At 35.7% G+C, this 17,349-nt stretch overlaps 1 protein-coding gene across 2 annotated transcripts in view; it reads right to left on the bottom strand.

Annotated features, from left to right (window-relative positions):
- The window catches only part of COP1 (COP1 E3 ubiquitin ligase), a 220,383-nt gene that overhangs the window by 97,796 nt on the left and 105,238 nt on the right, over positions 1–17,349 (bottom strand). For both annotated transcript variants that reach the window (XM_077763321.1, XM_077763323.1), the window contains exons 12-14: positions 3,029–3,172; positions 647–755; positions 187–268 (exon numbers count right to left, since the gene is read on the bottom strand). In XM_077763321.1, coding sequence (XP_077619447.1) covers positions 187–268; positions 647–755; positions 3,029–3,172 — 335 coding nt within the window. The remainder of the gene's footprint in view (positions 1–186; positions 269–646; positions 756–3,028; positions 3,173–17,349) is intronic.

The following is a 17,349-nucleotide window of genomic DNA, read 5'->3' as shown; positions in this document are numbered from 1 at the left end:
TGAAGGTACAGTATATTCATTTTTCTTTCACTCCAAAAGACAGATTTTTGTGCTTAGATTATTTTTAGAATAAAAATCACAATGGATTGCTACAAGTTTTAATAAATATCTGTATCTCGGCAGTAAAAGGGATTAAGCTGGGTGTATGAAAGTGAGGGACGGGAGGAGAGGAGATTCAGACTGTACCTTTTGCATCATCAGAACCTGAAGCCAAGAGTTTAGGATCCATCAAATTAAAGTCAACACTCCAACACCTTTTCTCGTGTTCCTGGATACAGAAGGAAGACAAAGTAGTCTCAGACAGAATATAGATGTTAAAATAGATACAGCAAAAAGCTTGATACCAATTTATTGCTCTGGTGGGAGGGAGAGAAAACAGGCTATGAAAACAAATGAGATGCAAAGTAGTTCCCAAACTTTTTACATATACATATTTTATTGCTTTTGGAAATTCACTTGACACATTCTATAAATGTAAAACAAGTCTGAAGAGAGGCTTCCAAAAGCAGTATTTGGTATCAAATAGGTATTTGTAAAAAGCTAAACAGTGGCTTTAAATTTGTAAAGATAAAGCGCATAAACGCCTCCAACTATTAAGCAAGTAAAAATGTGATTCTTAGAACAAGTGACTAGTATCCTTATTTACCTGATAGACCTTTGATCTCTGTCCTGTGAATCCGTCCCACAGGATGACGGTGCCTTCATAATCACTGCTGGCTAACAGGTTCTTGTGGTAGCTGCTCCAACTGATACAACTGAAAGAAAGAAAGGAAGATAGTTAAGCCTTACTTCATGTAAAAATGAGTAACAACGAATACAAAGAATTCTGATGTGTTCAGAATGATGAGATCCCTTTTTAAATGGTCTACATGACTTCATAATCCTTAATCTGCCCACAACACATTTGGGGAAAAATATATCAAATATATATTTGATTTTTCTATTTTCTATTGAACTACCAAGTCACGACGCTTACCACTATCCATGCACACTGATCACTAGCCCAAAGATGGACATAAGCCTAAAGTTGCCCCCAGCCATCTTTCATACATGAGTAGAGCGTATCTAGTAGGAGTAAAAACAGAAAGCCAACACGGCACAAAGCATGCCAGAGCCGAAACACAGAAACTTAATCAAATTGTACAGGCCTCTTTATCAAGTTGTGCTGAATCATATAAACTCATAAACTAATTTGAATTGGGTTTCTATATTCACATCTATAAGCTTATGACTGAAATTCCAATTAAAAGAATTTTAACAGTTGGAATTAAGCTTTTAACACTTACGATTTCAGCTATTATAAATGATCCAAAACTGAGAATTCATTTAAAAATGTATGCTTTTGGTGAGACACATATGAGAAGGAAGCATATGATAAAAGCTAATGTATATTAAGGAAAAAGCCTCTTTGAAAGCAATTAACCTAGATTATTTCAAAGCACATGAAAATAACAAAGTCTTTTGTTCTCTACTGGTTACATTCATGCTAAATTTCAGAAACTATAAGAGTTCATTTGCATGTTTATATATATACTTACTGGATTTCTGGGAGAAATTGTATGGAGACCTAAAAGAGCTAAATTTTTTTTATTTTATTTTTGTTTAAAAAAAATTTTTTTATAGTTTATTTATTTTTGAGAGAGAGAGAGAGACAGACAGACCATGAGCGGGGGAGGGGCAGAGAGAGAGGGAGAACCAGAATCTGAAACAGAAAAGAGCTAAATTTTAGAGTTAGACAGACCTGAGCTCAAATTCTAGATCTGTCACTTAACAGTTGTGGTTTAGGGTAGTTTAGTTCACTTTCACAACCTGTGTGTTCCAAATTGCTTCAATTGTGCTTACACACTGATCCCTTCAGTTCTTAGCTCATAGCTTCCAGCCTTGAAGAGTTTCTTCCATTTACTCCAACATGCCATAAAGTATCACCATATTATTACATACATAATTTACTCAGGTAAAACAGGTAAAATGATAACTGGAAAGTGTGCAAAGTTCTAAGTAAATTTATTATTAGATGTGTTCCTTGTATGATTTGATTTTAAGCCAGTGCCTGAGAGAGAATCACTTAGGAAGCTTGTTTATAAAAGGTAAACCCTCTAATCCACATTTCATTACAGTGACACTTACAGGAATCTTGATAACGGCCAAGTAGTGTGCTAAGTGCACTGTGTGGATTTATTTAAAGCATAATCCTATAAAACAGGTATTACTATTACAGCCTCCCTTTCATAAATAAGTGGCACGACAAGGTGAAGAAACTACCTGTTTGAATCCTTACTCCTCCAGAGACTAGCTGTGTGATCTTATGCAAGTTAATCAACCTGTCTGTACTTCAGCTTCCTTGTATATAAAATGGGGCAATATCTCACAGTTAAGTCTACTTAAGATAAAGCACTTAGGAAAATGCTTGCCACATAAGAATTCAATAAAGTTATGTCTTATTCCTGCTATTTTCTTTCCACTTAGGATAAAATAACTATAACAGATTCTCGATGACGAGTGCCACTGATAAATGAGCAGGCTCACAAGTTATCAGTCTACCATTTTTAGGAATGAATTAGGAGATGAAAAGGAAAGCTAGAACACATACATTACATAAATACTGTAATACGTGCTATATTATTAACATTAACAAAATGAGCATATATACACATACATACTACATATGTAATTCACTCAGGTAAAATATAATCAGAAAATGTTCAAAGTTCTAAATAAATTTATTAGATGGTTTCCGTGTATCATTCCATTTGAAGCCAGTGCCTGTGAGAATTGCTTAGGAAGGTTGTTTAAAAAATCNGGGGGGAGCGGGAGGAGACAGATCTGAAGTAATTCCCAGTTTCCTACATTTTTAACAGTATTCCAGGTTTGAAATGCACTCATTATGAACTCTAACTCTTACCATATGAAACATAAAAAGGCTGTATAAGGAGTCTCACCGAAAGGTAAAACAACAAACTCATACTAATTATAGATACTAATTGTTATACACATGCTATATTGTGTCCCAAAACAATAATCTTAGTACCTGATTTTGGAATTGCAGGTCATCTCATTTTCAGGGTAATGAATATCCACGGCATCCTGAATGACTGTGCCATATTCGTAGACTTTAATCTTCTTTGTAACACCAGCAATTGCAAAATAGTCACAATCTCGGTCAAATTCAATACTATGGAAGCAAGTATATATTTGGTCAGGAAGACTATTTGCCTATTCCTGTGACATTTACAATGACAACAGTTCAGAGTTTTTTCTATTTCTAAAGTCATTCTGTCTACAAGAATAAGAGATCTACTTGAAGTGCCCTCAAATTGGAGTAGGCCCTATGTGCAGATAAAGACATATCCAAGACATATCAAATTACAAATGGTAGGGAGCTGTGCATAGCTACACAATTTTGCTTATATAGACTGTTCTTTTATTCCTAAACACGTGACATGTTTTTCAGTGCAGCTTTAGTAACCGTATTACAGCTTACCCAACTGTAAAGACTAACAAGTTACATTATAAAAGTAGTGACAAAAGATTTAATGGTTTGGTATATTAAAAAATATGTCAAAAGAGAATTACCAATTAATCTTTTTATTAATTCTAACTATTTCCCTTCTGCCACTTTGTGAGGATGACAGAATTTCAGTGTTTAATGTTACTTTAATAAATAAATTAGTACACAAACTGAATTATAGAAGCAATGAAAGGGTGATGACAAAGGTATAAAAAAAATGGAATCATTAAATTATCATTATGTTCCCCCAATCCATTTCTAATCTCCCAAAGATGATCTGATTTATGAGCCCCCAATATAGATTTCTTATGCCACAAACAAGGAAAAACTAAAAATCTCCCTTTTCTTAGAATTCCTTAGGGAATTCACTCCTCTCTTACTGACATTCTATACAAGCTCCAAAATAAGATACTTCAAAGAAAAGGAGACCTTATTCACCTTAACAGAACCTAACTTGGAACCTCAACAAAGGTGTTATACAACCAGCAAGAAACTTAAATAACCTAATGTGAAATGAATCATCACATCCATTATTTCTCAAAGAGTTAAGCATCTTTTCTATAAGATTAGCTATAAGGCTAAAGAATACACAAGAATTCTCACTGATCTACAATTAAGTACACAATAATAATAGCTAATATTCACTGACTGCTAAGCATAACTACTGCACATATTAACTCATGTAATCCCCATAATAACCCTATGAGATAGGTATTATCTTTGTCCACATTTTACACATGAGAAAACGAAGAGTCAGAGGGGAAGCAATTTGCCTTAAGTTAATCAGCTAGTAAATGGATAAGACAATATGCTAATACGTTGCATATATCAAGTAGTCATAAAATGCATATAAATACCGACATGGCATACTTTTCTTTCTGGGTTACCTGTGATATCCTGTTACAACAAGACAGTTAATGATTAGCTAACAATTTAGTAAAAAGCTTGCTAAGCTAAATAAAAGAAACAGGAACACAGAATATTTCACACAAAACACTCTGAGATGCTCACTTTTCAATATAGCTTTAAATCCTTTATTTTTTAGCATTTAAAATAATTTCATTCAATGTCACTGACTATAGCACAAATCAGCAAATACTCCCTCCAATAAAATATGACTGTGTGGCACTGCAATGTATTTATTTGTACAACTGAAACCAAATTGCTGGCTCAGCAGTCATCTGCACTATGGATTCTAATGCAGCATAACTGTATCGATGCAACTATTCATCTATCCTGACTCAATTTATACCCACAGCCTAATGCCACTGAAGGAGAAATATTATTGTGTCTGGCAAAGAACAGTTATCAGAACTAAAATCCCATCCTTAACTTAATAGGTTGGGTATGGGTGAGACCCCAAGGAAGAACTAGTTAAATTATCCCTAAATACTTTTACTACATCTACAAACAGACATGGCTAAATAAATCAACAGCATTCCAGTGCTGTATCAGAAAAAAGTAATAGGCCATTTCCAAACTATTAGTTTTTAAGAAAAACTAAATTTCAACACTAGATTATTACAATAACAGTCCAAAGACACTGCAGGGAGAAAACTGTCATATAAATAAAAATACTGTCAAAAGAATTGATTTGATGATGTAAATAAGTTAATAAGTCTATTATTTCTTCTGTTGCTACTGTTATTCAAAACACCTCTTTTTTCAACAAAGGCCATTATTTAGCTGCATTAGCTAATTCTTACCTCTCATACTAAAAAAATTAACTTTATTTTCTGACTTTATTGTTTTTTTCTTATATTCTGCTATGTTTTGTTTTTAAATATTGGGATATCAAGGATCTATACAAAATTTTTTTAATATTCTGGGATACTGAGATTTTTTTATAATTTAAAAACAAAATTCTAATAGAAATGCTGATCAAAAAGTTAAAAAAATATTATCTTTAGTAAATTTTTTTACACTGTTTTGTTTTGTTTTGTTTTGAGAGAGAGAGGGAGTGAGCAAGTGGGGAAGGGGCAAAGGGAGGGACAGAGAGAATCCCAAGCAGGCTTTGTGCTGCCAGCGCAAAGTCCGACACAGGCTCAATTCCACTACCTGGGAGATCATGACCTGACCAGAAACCGAAAGTCAGAGACAGACTGAGCCACCCAGGCGCCTCTAGTAAATATTGATAATAGGGAAAGGAAGACAAACGCTACCTTTAAAAACACACACACACAAAAAAAAGTATTTCCACATTACTAAGACTCAGGATTTAGGTACTTCCAAACACTGACTCACTTATTCCCAATCTTTAATAGATTTAATCATATCTGATCCCAAACAAACATAATTAGATTCTAAAAACATATCAATGAACAATGTAGTTTCCAGGTACAGACAGCTTTTCAGAGCTACTCCAAATGGATGACTTATTTCACAATACAGTATTTCAGCTGCTTTATTAATAAGTCTGATAACGCAAACAAAAATAATAAACAGTGACTAAACTGAAACAAAAACAAAATGAAAAGTAAGTCATTGAAATATACCTGCTTGTGCAATTGAATTCAAAAATTTTTGTATTAAGTTTTGCTTGTTATACAAAACTTAACAAACTGTGAGACCGTGACCTGAGCGGAAATCAACAGTTGGACACTTAAGCGACCTAGCCACCCTGGCACCCCATCCCCAGTAAATCTTAAAGCAAGCGCAATGATAAATTCAGTTTCACAGAACTTTTGAAAATTTCAAAATACACGAACATTTGCTTTGAAAAATATTAATGGGGACTTATTTTCAATATGGAAATAAACTGTCTTTTTCCTTCATACTTGAAACAATTGTTTCAACAGTTTTAAAAAGTGATTTATGTAAACAAATGTAAAATGTTAATTCAGCTGTAGGAAACCAGCTATAGTTTGTCAAAAGGGCCATCAGTCAAGTGATTGAGCCTCTAGGCAACAGAAGGCTCAGGACAGCTGATTAACACATACCTCTAGTAGAAGGGGGGCACAAAACAATGCAAAGATGGCAATATCCCCATGAAGGGAATTGTTTCAATGCTCCCACTGTGTCATAGTGTTGTTACAATTATAAACCAAATAGTAACAAAGTGGATTAATATCCCTAACACTAGAATCTGATTTATCAAAAGAAAATGTAAAGTGAACACAGTTGTTAGAGGTCTAATTCATCACCATGAAAGTGTGCCTCAAGAGATGGAGGCTGCTATTATTTGAGGGAAACAAAAAAACTGGCCATTTTAATGAAAAGAAATAGGCAGATCTTTAAAGAATACAACACAGGTAAAGTAAATAAGAACTGATGTTAATCAACTGACTTTCTCCTAAATCAAATCAATCAATAATAATAGCTAAACCTTCCATACCATACATAATACTCACTATGTATAAAGCACTGCATTAAGCACTTCACATAAAACATATTTACTCTTCAAATTTCCAATGTATACATAAGGAAGCTAAGTTATATTGATGTTAAATAATTTGCCCAAACTTCACTAGATAATTCAAATTCAAGCAATCTGGTTCCAGAGTCTATGCTCTCAGTCACTACGCAAAACTTCCATTTTAATGAGAACACAAACACTGGCCTTCAAAGAACATATACAAAGGCAAAATAAACAATAATAACATAATTACACATACTATATTATATACATGATAGTAACAAATGATATATTCATCCATAAAAAGAGTAAGGTAGTCTCACAGGACTTATAATTACTGGGAAAGATTATAATACAATATCAGCAAATGCCAAATGATAAGGATGAAAGGTGCTACAGAAATCCAGGAGTCACTAACCACTAAGGCCTACTGGAAGAAAGTGGATGATGCATGAATAGTCTCCCCATCATATATCCAGCATGCCTGTTGTATTTTTTTAAGTTTATTTACTTACTTATGAGAGAGAGAGAGAGAGAGAGAGAGAGAGAGAGAGAGAGAGAGAGCGCACACGCGCAAGCAAGGATGTGGCAAGCAAGGGAAGGGCAGAGAGGAAAAGGGAAACAGAGAATCCCAAGTAGGCTCTGTGCTGTTGGTGCAGAGCCTGACCTAGGGCTCGAACTCACAAACTGTGAGATCATAACGAGCTAAAAAGCAAAAGTTGGGTGCTTAACTGACTGAGCCACCCAAGCGGCCCCTACCCCCAGCATGCCTGTTATCTGCCAAATGCTGACCTAGCTGATGGAACAGAATATTTAAAAACCAGAACACAACATTTGAAAAATTCACAGAAATATGAATTAGGCACGCATTAACATTAACCTGGGCTAGTGCAATAGCTTCTATACAGAGTCTGCTACTCCTGCCTTTCCTGTTTTCTAATGCAACCGAAGAACTGATAAAGAGGTAAATTTTTTTTAACGTTTTATTTATTTCTGAGAGAGAGAGAGAGAGAGACAGAGACAGAGAGAGAGAGACAGCGTGAGCAGGGGAGGGTCAGAGAGGGAGACACAGAATCCGAAATAGGCTCCAGGCTGTGAACTGGCTGTCAGCACAGAGCCCGATGCGGGGCTAGAACCCACAAACCGTGAGATCATGACCAGAGCGGAAGTCAGACGCTTAACCAACTGAGCCACCCAGGTGCCCCAAAAAGGTAAATTTTCAAAAACACAGCTCTGATCACATAATTCTCCTTATTTACTACCATGTAAAATCCATACTCCCAATTATTACTGAAGATCACTACAAACAGGCCTGAATCCCTTCTTAAAACTTAAAAAAAAAAACAACAAAAAAACACATATACAGGCAATGGTTCAAAACACGCACAAAGAAAACCAGAGTTTACCTCTGAATCTTGCCAAATAAGCACCCAACCACCCTCCCTGGAGGCAGCCAATAATTTCAGTCTATGTGCCCTATTAGTATTACCCTGTGCATGAACAAGCAATTGTGTATCCCTATTTTTATTAATTAAACACATGGGATGAAATCACACATAATGACTGACACCCTTGACCCCTTCACGGTATCTTGATAATCTTTTCATATCAGTTCATATTAAGGCATCCTCATTTTCCCCCAGTGGTTGTACATAACTCAAACATATGTATGCATCATAAATTAATCAGTTTACCAACTTCTTTCTAATCTTTCAGTGTTAAGTAATGCTGCAAAAAATACCCTCCTGTGTGTGTTCTTCTTTCACACATACAAGAATATCATTAAATTTACCTAGAATATGAAGTGCTAGGTCAAAAGTCACATGCATTTTACGTTTTTTAATGTTTATTTATTTTTAAGAGAGAGAGAGAGAGAGCAAGAGTAGTGGTAGGGGCAGAGAGAGAGAAGGAGGCACAAAATTCAAGCACACAGCCCAACATGGGGCTCAAACTCAAAAACTAGGAAATCATAAGCCGAAGTCGGATGCTCAACCGACTGAGCCACCCAGGTGCCCCTACATGCATTTTAATACATTTAAGTAAAGCTAAACCTCTCTCAATGCAGATAATACCACTTAATAATCTCAGCTTCTTTTCTAAATGTTCCTTTTACCTTCTTAATCTAACTGAATCTGGCTCTTTGAAAAACGCTGCTTTCCTTGAAGTCCTCTCACATTCCAAGGTTCAAGTACTTCTGGAAATGAAGTCTTGTGTTCTCCATTCTACACATAGCTTCTTCCAGCCACTTTCACTCTCTCCCAGCTCCAAATCTCCTGTAACTTCTATAACTCCACCCCCGTCGTCATACCAATGCAAGAGTTCCTGGAAATGTTAACTTCTTGCTTGTTATCACTCTCTCCAAATCCTCTCTTGCCCTGTTTTTTTTTTCTAATTATTTATTTATATATTAAAAACAATTTTTTTTAACATTTATTTATTATTGAGAAACAGAAACAGAGCATGAGCAGGGGAGAGGCGGGGTGCGGGGAGGGACAGAATCTGAAGCAGGCTCCAGGCTCTGAGCTGTCAGCACAGAGCCTGATGCGGGGCTCGAACTCACAAACTGTGAGATCATGGCCTGAGCCTAAGTCAGATGCGTAACCAATCAACTGAGCCACCCAGGTGCCCCTGATGTTTATTAATATATTTTGAGAGAGAGAAAGAGAGCCCACTCCTACAAGCATGAGAGCAGGGGAGGGGCTGAAAGAGGGGATCCCAAGCAGGCTCTGCGCTGTCAGTGCAGAGCCCAATGCGGGACTCAATCCCACGAACTGTGAGATCATGACCTGAGCCAAAATCAAGAGGCAGACACTTAACCAACTGAGCCACCAAGGCACCCCAGCTTCTGTCCTACTTCTCAATTATCATGCAGATGATTAACTTGAACAACCTCATCTATCATTTTCTTGACTTTCCTTCTCCAAAGATCGTTCATTCTGCTAACATTCCACACAACCAGAATCATACTCTAGACTTTTTCATTACTAAGAATTTCATTCCCTCCATAATCTCAGTTTTACTCTATGACATATGGCTTTCTAATAACCACCTTCATTCTTGCTAGATGACCCTTTGTGTCCAAAAATCCTTCAAACCTTCAAGCCCAAGGGGACCTAAAACTTCACTGACTTTAGTATCACCATCACTCCATCCCCTTATATATTCAGTTTCTTCTTTACCCATCATAAATTCCATGGTCAATAATTAGAAGAACTCCCTCATATACAACAGCATTCGTTCACTGCTTTTAATTTTTATTTCTTGTATCTAACTTCCTTGGCAAAACTCTAACTAGTTAAATCTAACTCTCTACCCACTCTACACGTGAACTGGCACAGAAGAATATGGTGAGAGAAAAGTATATACAATCATATTCTCCAGTCTCATTTTAAATTCATCATCACTATCTTCAAGTGAGGCCTTAACACTGCCTAGTTTTGTGGTAAATTTCCCTTGTACACATATTCTTCCATTTGGGTAAAAAAAAGGTACATAATTTCTTCATTCTTCACAAATTTCTTCCATCTCCTTCCTCATAAAGTCACTCTCAGATCGTTTCATTCTGCAGTTTAGCGAAAATATAAAAGATTAAGAAGATAATTTCCAAAGGCTTCCACCACCACATCCCCCATTTACCAGCATATACATTCTGATACACTCTGCCACCTCTCCTTTCACTCTGAGGAAGGATCAAAACTCCTACACCTGACCAATGCATCTACTTGTGTACTAGACCTCATCTCACCCCTAATCTGGAATTGCTTTCTCAATTCTCCTCTTCTCTCTTCAATCATTAATTTTCCACTCTCCTATCTCTTTCCCTTAAGCCTTTCAATGTTTTCTTCAAGTAAAACAGAAACAAAACATCTCTTATAATCATTATTCCATTTTAGCTACCACCCTATTTCTTTACTTTCTGATAGCAAAACTGTGCAAAGTTATCCATACTCACTGGCGCCAATTCTTCTCTTCCCATTCTCTTTAACCTACTGGAACCAAGCTTTCATCTTCAGCACTAGAAATGCTGTGTCAAGGTCAACAATGACCATCAGTTTGATAAAGCTAACAGTCCCCTCTGAATTCTTATCTTGAATATCAGCAACAGCTGACTTAAAAGAAAACTCCCTCCTCAACAGAGTTGATTCTTCTCATACCTCACTGGCCACACCATCACAGACTGCACTCACTGTTTCTTCCTTCGGCCGTCTCCACTTTCACGTTCAAGTAGCCTGGAGTACAAGTTTCCTTCTATCACTTCTTTCTATCTACATGGTCTTCATCTAGGCTCACGACTTTCAATCTATACACTGATGATGATTCAAATGTTTATCTTACATGCCAGACCTCTCTCTGCACTATTGGTTCATGCCTACTTCGCCACCTTCAATTTTAATCTAACAGGTATCTTAATCTGTCCTAAACTGAGTTTCTGAATTCCCCACCAAGTAGCTTCCGCATCTTAATAGCTAAACCCATCCCTTTCATTAATTAACAGCAACTCTTTCAGTTCAACCTTCAAAATAGAGAACAGAGGCTAACCACTTGTCAATAGCACACTGCCACCACTCTCATCCAAGCTACCATTATCTCATGTCTGTCTTATTATAATAGACTCCCTATGGATATCCCTGTTTCCATACTTGGCCCTTATAGTCCATCTTCAAACAGTCAAATCATCACAACTTTGGTTCAAAATCTTTTAATGGTTTCCTACCCAACCTCATAAAGAAAGGCAAATTGATTACAAAGCATGAAAGATTTGTCTCCTCCCCCTCCTCTTTCCTCCACTTATACTGGCCTCATGGTAAACCTAAGAAATTCCAAACCTATTCCCACCACAGGGCGCAATGCATCCGATGGTACCTGAACCTGGAAATGCTCTCCTCCCAAACATATGTATGGCATACACCCTCGCTACCCTCAGGTGTTGACTCAAATGTTAGCTTATCACAAAGGTCATTTGTCTAATCTGTTTCAAATTGTAGCTCTCCACTCTCTCCTTCTGCTTGACTTTTTTTCTATAAGGTATTTTTAAAACTTATATCCTAATACTTATTTTTTCTAATGCTTACCAAGTTCCACCTTCGTTCCATTCAGATATTCATTCCAACTGGAACTTATTTTAAAATATGACAGAAAAGATATAAACTTACATTTTCCAGACCATTACCTAGTTGCCCCATTTACTGAATAATCTCTTTTCCCCATTTACTAGAAATGCAGCTTATATGATATATATGAACTTCTTACAAGAATCTGAAATAATTATAGACATCATCTATTCTTTATTTGTACAGGTTTTAATTACTGATTCATCATGGGGCACCTGGGTGGCTCAGTCGGTTAACCATCCGACTTCGGCTCAGGTCATGATCTCGTAGGTTCAAGCCCCACATCAGGTTCTGAGCTGTCAGCACAGAGCCCAATGTGAGAGCCCAAAATAAAAATTGTTTTTATTTAAAAAAAATAAAGGGTGATTCAGTTGGTTGAGCCTCTGTCTTCAGCTCAGGTCATGGTCTCATGGCTCATGGGTTCAAGCCCCACATCAGGCTCTATGCTGACAGCTCAGAGCCTGGAGCCTGCTTCAGATCCTCTCTCTCTCTATGCCCTTTCCCCACTCATGCTCTCAGTCTCAAAAATAAATAAAACTATATAAGAAATTTTTTAATTACTGATTCATCATAACAAGTTGTGACATCTTGTAGAAATGAGTGCTTTTTCACTAATCTCTTCCTTCAGAATGTGCCTAGGTATTTTGCAACTATATTATTCTTAAAGTTTAGCACCAACTTATTTCTAATGTACCCTGATGGTATTTTCTTTGCAATCAGGTCGAATTTATACATTAGTTCAGGGAACAGTGATATTCTTGTGATACACAGTCTTTCCATCTAGGCATCTATGTCTTTCCTTTACTCAAATTTTGTTTCCTCAGCAGTATTTTAAAATTCTTTCAGATCTTCAAATTTTCCAGTTAGGTTCATTATTTTCTGTTTGAGAACTCTCCCTATTTTTCCCCACTGTAATTATGCTGAGTAGATTTTTTGGTGTCTTCTAGAATCAGTTCAAAATATTTATATTTCCTAGAAAATAATTCTTATCACCCAAGACTCCAAGTTTATTTACAATAAACATGAACAAGGTAGTTTACTCTTTTTTCACCCCTACCAGTGTACCTGTAATTATTTTCTCAGTTTCATTTTTTATTCTACGTATTTATGGTTTCTCCTAGTTGTACCTGACTGGGCTAACTATCTGCATCTTTTGTTTGTTCTGAGAAGCTCATCAATGGAATAATTCTGTCTTTAATAATCATTCTTCTTTCCTTCTATTTTCTTTAAGTTTATTTTATTCTTTTTCTAACTTAGGGGCTTAAGTTATTTTCACAGCTTCCTTACCAGTTAAGTACTTAAAACAAGGAATTTTATTTTGAGCACTTTTAGCTGTGTCCCATAAGTTCTAATATATAGAAGTTTCATCAAAGTGGTTTCATTTCCACTTTGACCCTAGAGTTGCAAAATTAGGTTTCATTTTAAATGTTTATTTATTGAGAGAGAGAGAGAGAGAGAGAATGATAACACAAGTGTACGGGAGGTACACAGAAAGGTGGGGAACAGGGGATCCAGAGTGAGCTCTGCCCTGACAGCAGAGAGTCCATGAGGGGCTTGAACTCATCAACTGTGAGATCATGACCTGAGCCAGATGCTTAACCAACTGGGCCACCCAGGCACCTGCCAAATTAGCTTTTAAATTTCCATGTGGTAGGTTTTTCCTGTTTTCTAATTTTGTTATATGTGCCTGGTCTTACTGTATAGTGATCAGAGAATGTTTTTTTAATTTTCTATAATTTGAGATATTATATATGATTTAGATTCTGTACATTTTCTGATATTCAAATGACAGTTTAAAAGAAGTTACATTCTTTATACATGTTGGCATATGTGTTCTAACTTGCTAGTAATGTTATTTAAGGCTGCTATAGTTGCTGTATTTTTTTGCTCCACTTAATCTGTCATGGACTAAGATCTAATCTAATTTAAAGTCTCACACAACTAATGTATTTATTTTCTCTTGTAGTTAACAGAGGGATTTTCCAATCTATAAAGATATTTACAACTACTTAAACTTCATCATGGACTAAATTCTGATCATCAGGAAGGGTGTGTGTGTGTGTGTGTGTGTGTGTGTGTGTGTGTGTGTGTGTGTGTGTGTGTGTGTGTGTGTGTGTGTCTCACAGAGACTGAGAGAGACAAAGAGATTGAGGTTTAATGATCTCTAGCCTGAATTAAACTTTATTTTCAATATTCACAGCTCCAAAACACAGGAACTCTTATATAGAGCACAGATTTATTCTTTATATTGTGATCTAATGTGAAGATATTTCCCTTCTGATGGGAGGCTTATCATATTTAATCAATCACATATGTTGGCTATTGTATCTGTTATTTTGTGGTATATATTGTTTTAGATGTATTTTCAATTAAAAACAATCTTTGACCATCTGATTTTTCTGCTTTCTGTTATTCTCATAAATGAGAACTGTAGTATTTCTGTCTAGTGGCTATTTTTATGACTTTTCTGAACTGCTATAGAAAGAAAGGAGTCAATCAATCTATTAAGTCTCTACTCTGAGTAAAGGACAAAGTTATTTTTGCCCTCCTTCTTCCAGTCCTATTGATTGATTACACTGATTCTCTTAGAATATTTTTTCAAAGATATTTATACCTCTCGTCCTTTTGCAAGTGAAAACCCTATAATTATCTGAACATAGAAATGAGTTCCATTATACATAAAGACAAACTAGTCTTGCATTTCTAATATTCACCAAATGTTCCAAATTTACTCATTATAAGTAGGTTCAAGTATCTGACTATTCATTATATTGCCTAATGCAAAGAATTTACATATTAAGATATATATTATTTTAAATTATTCTCCTTTTATTTTCCTTTATGTTAGAGTTAGGGAAATAATTTTTTTAACGTGTGTATTGGGAAAATCAAAACACCTATTAATTTTAGTTCAGGAGAGTGTCAATGTACCAATAAACTTTATTTATGGACACTGAAATCTGAATTTCACATAGTTACCCATCACAAAATTTATTCTTTATTTTTCATTTAGTACTTTAAAAATATAAAACTAAATATAAAACTATTCTTAGCTTGCGGGCTATACAAAACTAAGTAATGGGTCAGAATTGATTCACAGGTCTTAATTTACTGATCCCTGTCTTGAAATAACTTTTACTTTTCCATTCCCTCTGGTTATCACAAAATAGATGGAACAAATACATTATCTGACAAACGATATTCTGGAACACTTTTGTTAAAATCAAAAATGGATCTTGAGGACCTTTAAGATCGACATTCTGACTGCCATATTCTTCTCATTTAAGTCTCTAGCAAGTTTTAATTTATACATACTTCAGTTAATTGTAGACTCTTCATCTGTCCTAAAACATCTATTCTATGCATATTACTGTATCCTATGATAGGTGGTTTTTATCAGAGAAATTTGACAAAGTTAATTTTTGTTTAGATTTTAAAGTAAATGTTGGGGTTATATACTTATACCAAGCAGCATTTGTTTAAAAGGTGAACTTTCCCGGGGCGCCTAGGTGGCTTAGTCGGTTAAGCGTCCGACTTTCGCTTACGTCATGATCTCGCGGTTCGTGGGTTCGAGCCCCGCGTCAGGCTCTGTGCTGACTGCCAGCTCAGAGCCTGGAGCCTGTTTCAGTCTGTGACTCCCTCTCTCTCTGACCCTCCCCTGCTTACGCTGTCTCTCTCTCTCTCTCTCTTAGAAATAAATAAAAAACATTAAAAAAAAATTTAAAAAAATAAAATAAAATAAAATAAAAGGTGAACTTTCCCATTGACAGCTTTTTTGAAAATTAATTGAACATATATGTATGAATTTATTTTTTTAATCGAAGTACAATTGACTCACAGTTACATTAGTCTCAGGTATACAACATGATTCAATAAGTCTGTGTGTTATGCTGTGCTTATCACAAGTATATATATGCTCATCACAAGTATGTACCATCAATCATCATATAGCACTATTATAATACTATTGACTGTATTCCCTATGCTGTACCATTTATCCTCTTGACATATTCATTCCATAACTGGAATAATTTGAAATGGATTATAGGCCTAACTATATAAGCTAAAACTATTAAATATAAAAGAAAACAGAGGAGAATATTTTTCACCATTTGGGGCAGGCAAACATTTCTATAACACAGCAAGAGTTTAAATCATTTAAAAAATTAATGAAATGGAATTCATCAAAATTAAATATTTATGTCATTTGTCTTTTTTTTTTTTTTAAGCTTATTTATTTTCAGAGAGAGAGAAAGCACGAGTCGAGTCGGGGAGGGGCGTGGAGGATGGGGAGAGAGGGAGAGAGGAAGAGAGAGGGAGAGGGGGAGAGGAGGAAAGGGGGAGAGAGAATCCCAAGCAGGCTTGGCACTGTCACTGTGGAGCCCAATGTGGGACTTGAACCCACGAACTGTGAGACCATGACCTGACCCAGAATCAAGAGTTGGACGCTTAATGGACTGAATTACCAGGCACCCCAAATACTTATGTCATTTGAAACACTATTAATAAAATGGCATGCCACAGACTGGGAGAAAATACTATCACTACATAAATCGGACAAAGAACTTGCATCTAGAACACATAAAAACTCTCATCATTCAATGATAGTAAGATCTGATTTTTTAATGATCGGCAAAAGATTTGAATAGATGCTTCATAAAAGATACACAGATGGCCAATAAGCACATTAAACACCATTAGTTGTAACAGAAATGCCGAGTAAAACAAAAAGAAAATATTAGTACAAACCTACTAATCAAAAGGCTGACAATGTCAAGAACTTTTGAGGATCTGGGACAACTAGAACTCTTACACTGCTGGAATGTTAAAATAACTCAATCGCTTTAAAAGCAGTTTAGCGGTTTCTCAAAATGTTAAACACAAACTGATCATACAACCCAGCAATTTCAATGCCAGGTGTTTACCCAAAAGGAATAAATATGAATATGAATATCCAAAACAGCTTGTGTGTGAATATTCACAGTAGTTTTATTCATAATAATAAAAACTGAAAACAACTCAAATGTCCATCAGCACATGAAAGGATAAGCAAATTGTGGAATATTCATAAAATGGAATATTAGTAAATAATTACGTAACTGTTCTACTGATAGAGGCAACAACATGGATGAATTTCAAAAACACTCTGAGCTGAAGAAGTCAGAGACAAAAAGAGCACATCCTACAAGACTGCATTTATAAAGACCTCCAAAATGACTAAATTCTTCTCATGATAACAGCAGATAAATAGTGGCCTGGACAGGAGTTTGGAGGAGGAAGTGGTGGAATTAACTGCAAAGTAGCAGGAAATAAAAAAATTTTGGAAATGTTCTATATTTTGATTGTGGCTTATACAATTGTAAAAATTAAAACTC

The sequence above is a fragment of the Crocuta crocuta genome, unplaced genomic scaffold (genome assembly GCF_008692635.1).
Source record: "Crocuta crocuta isolate KB4526 unplaced genomic scaffold, BGI_CrCroc_1.0 scaffold3, whole genome shotgun sequence".
Lineage (NCBI taxonomy): Eukaryota > Metazoa > Chordata > Mammalia > Carnivora > Hyaenidae > Crocuta > Crocuta crocuta.
Note: the sequence above shows the minus strand (reverse complement) of the source record. Positions and strands in the feature narration are given on the sequence as shown.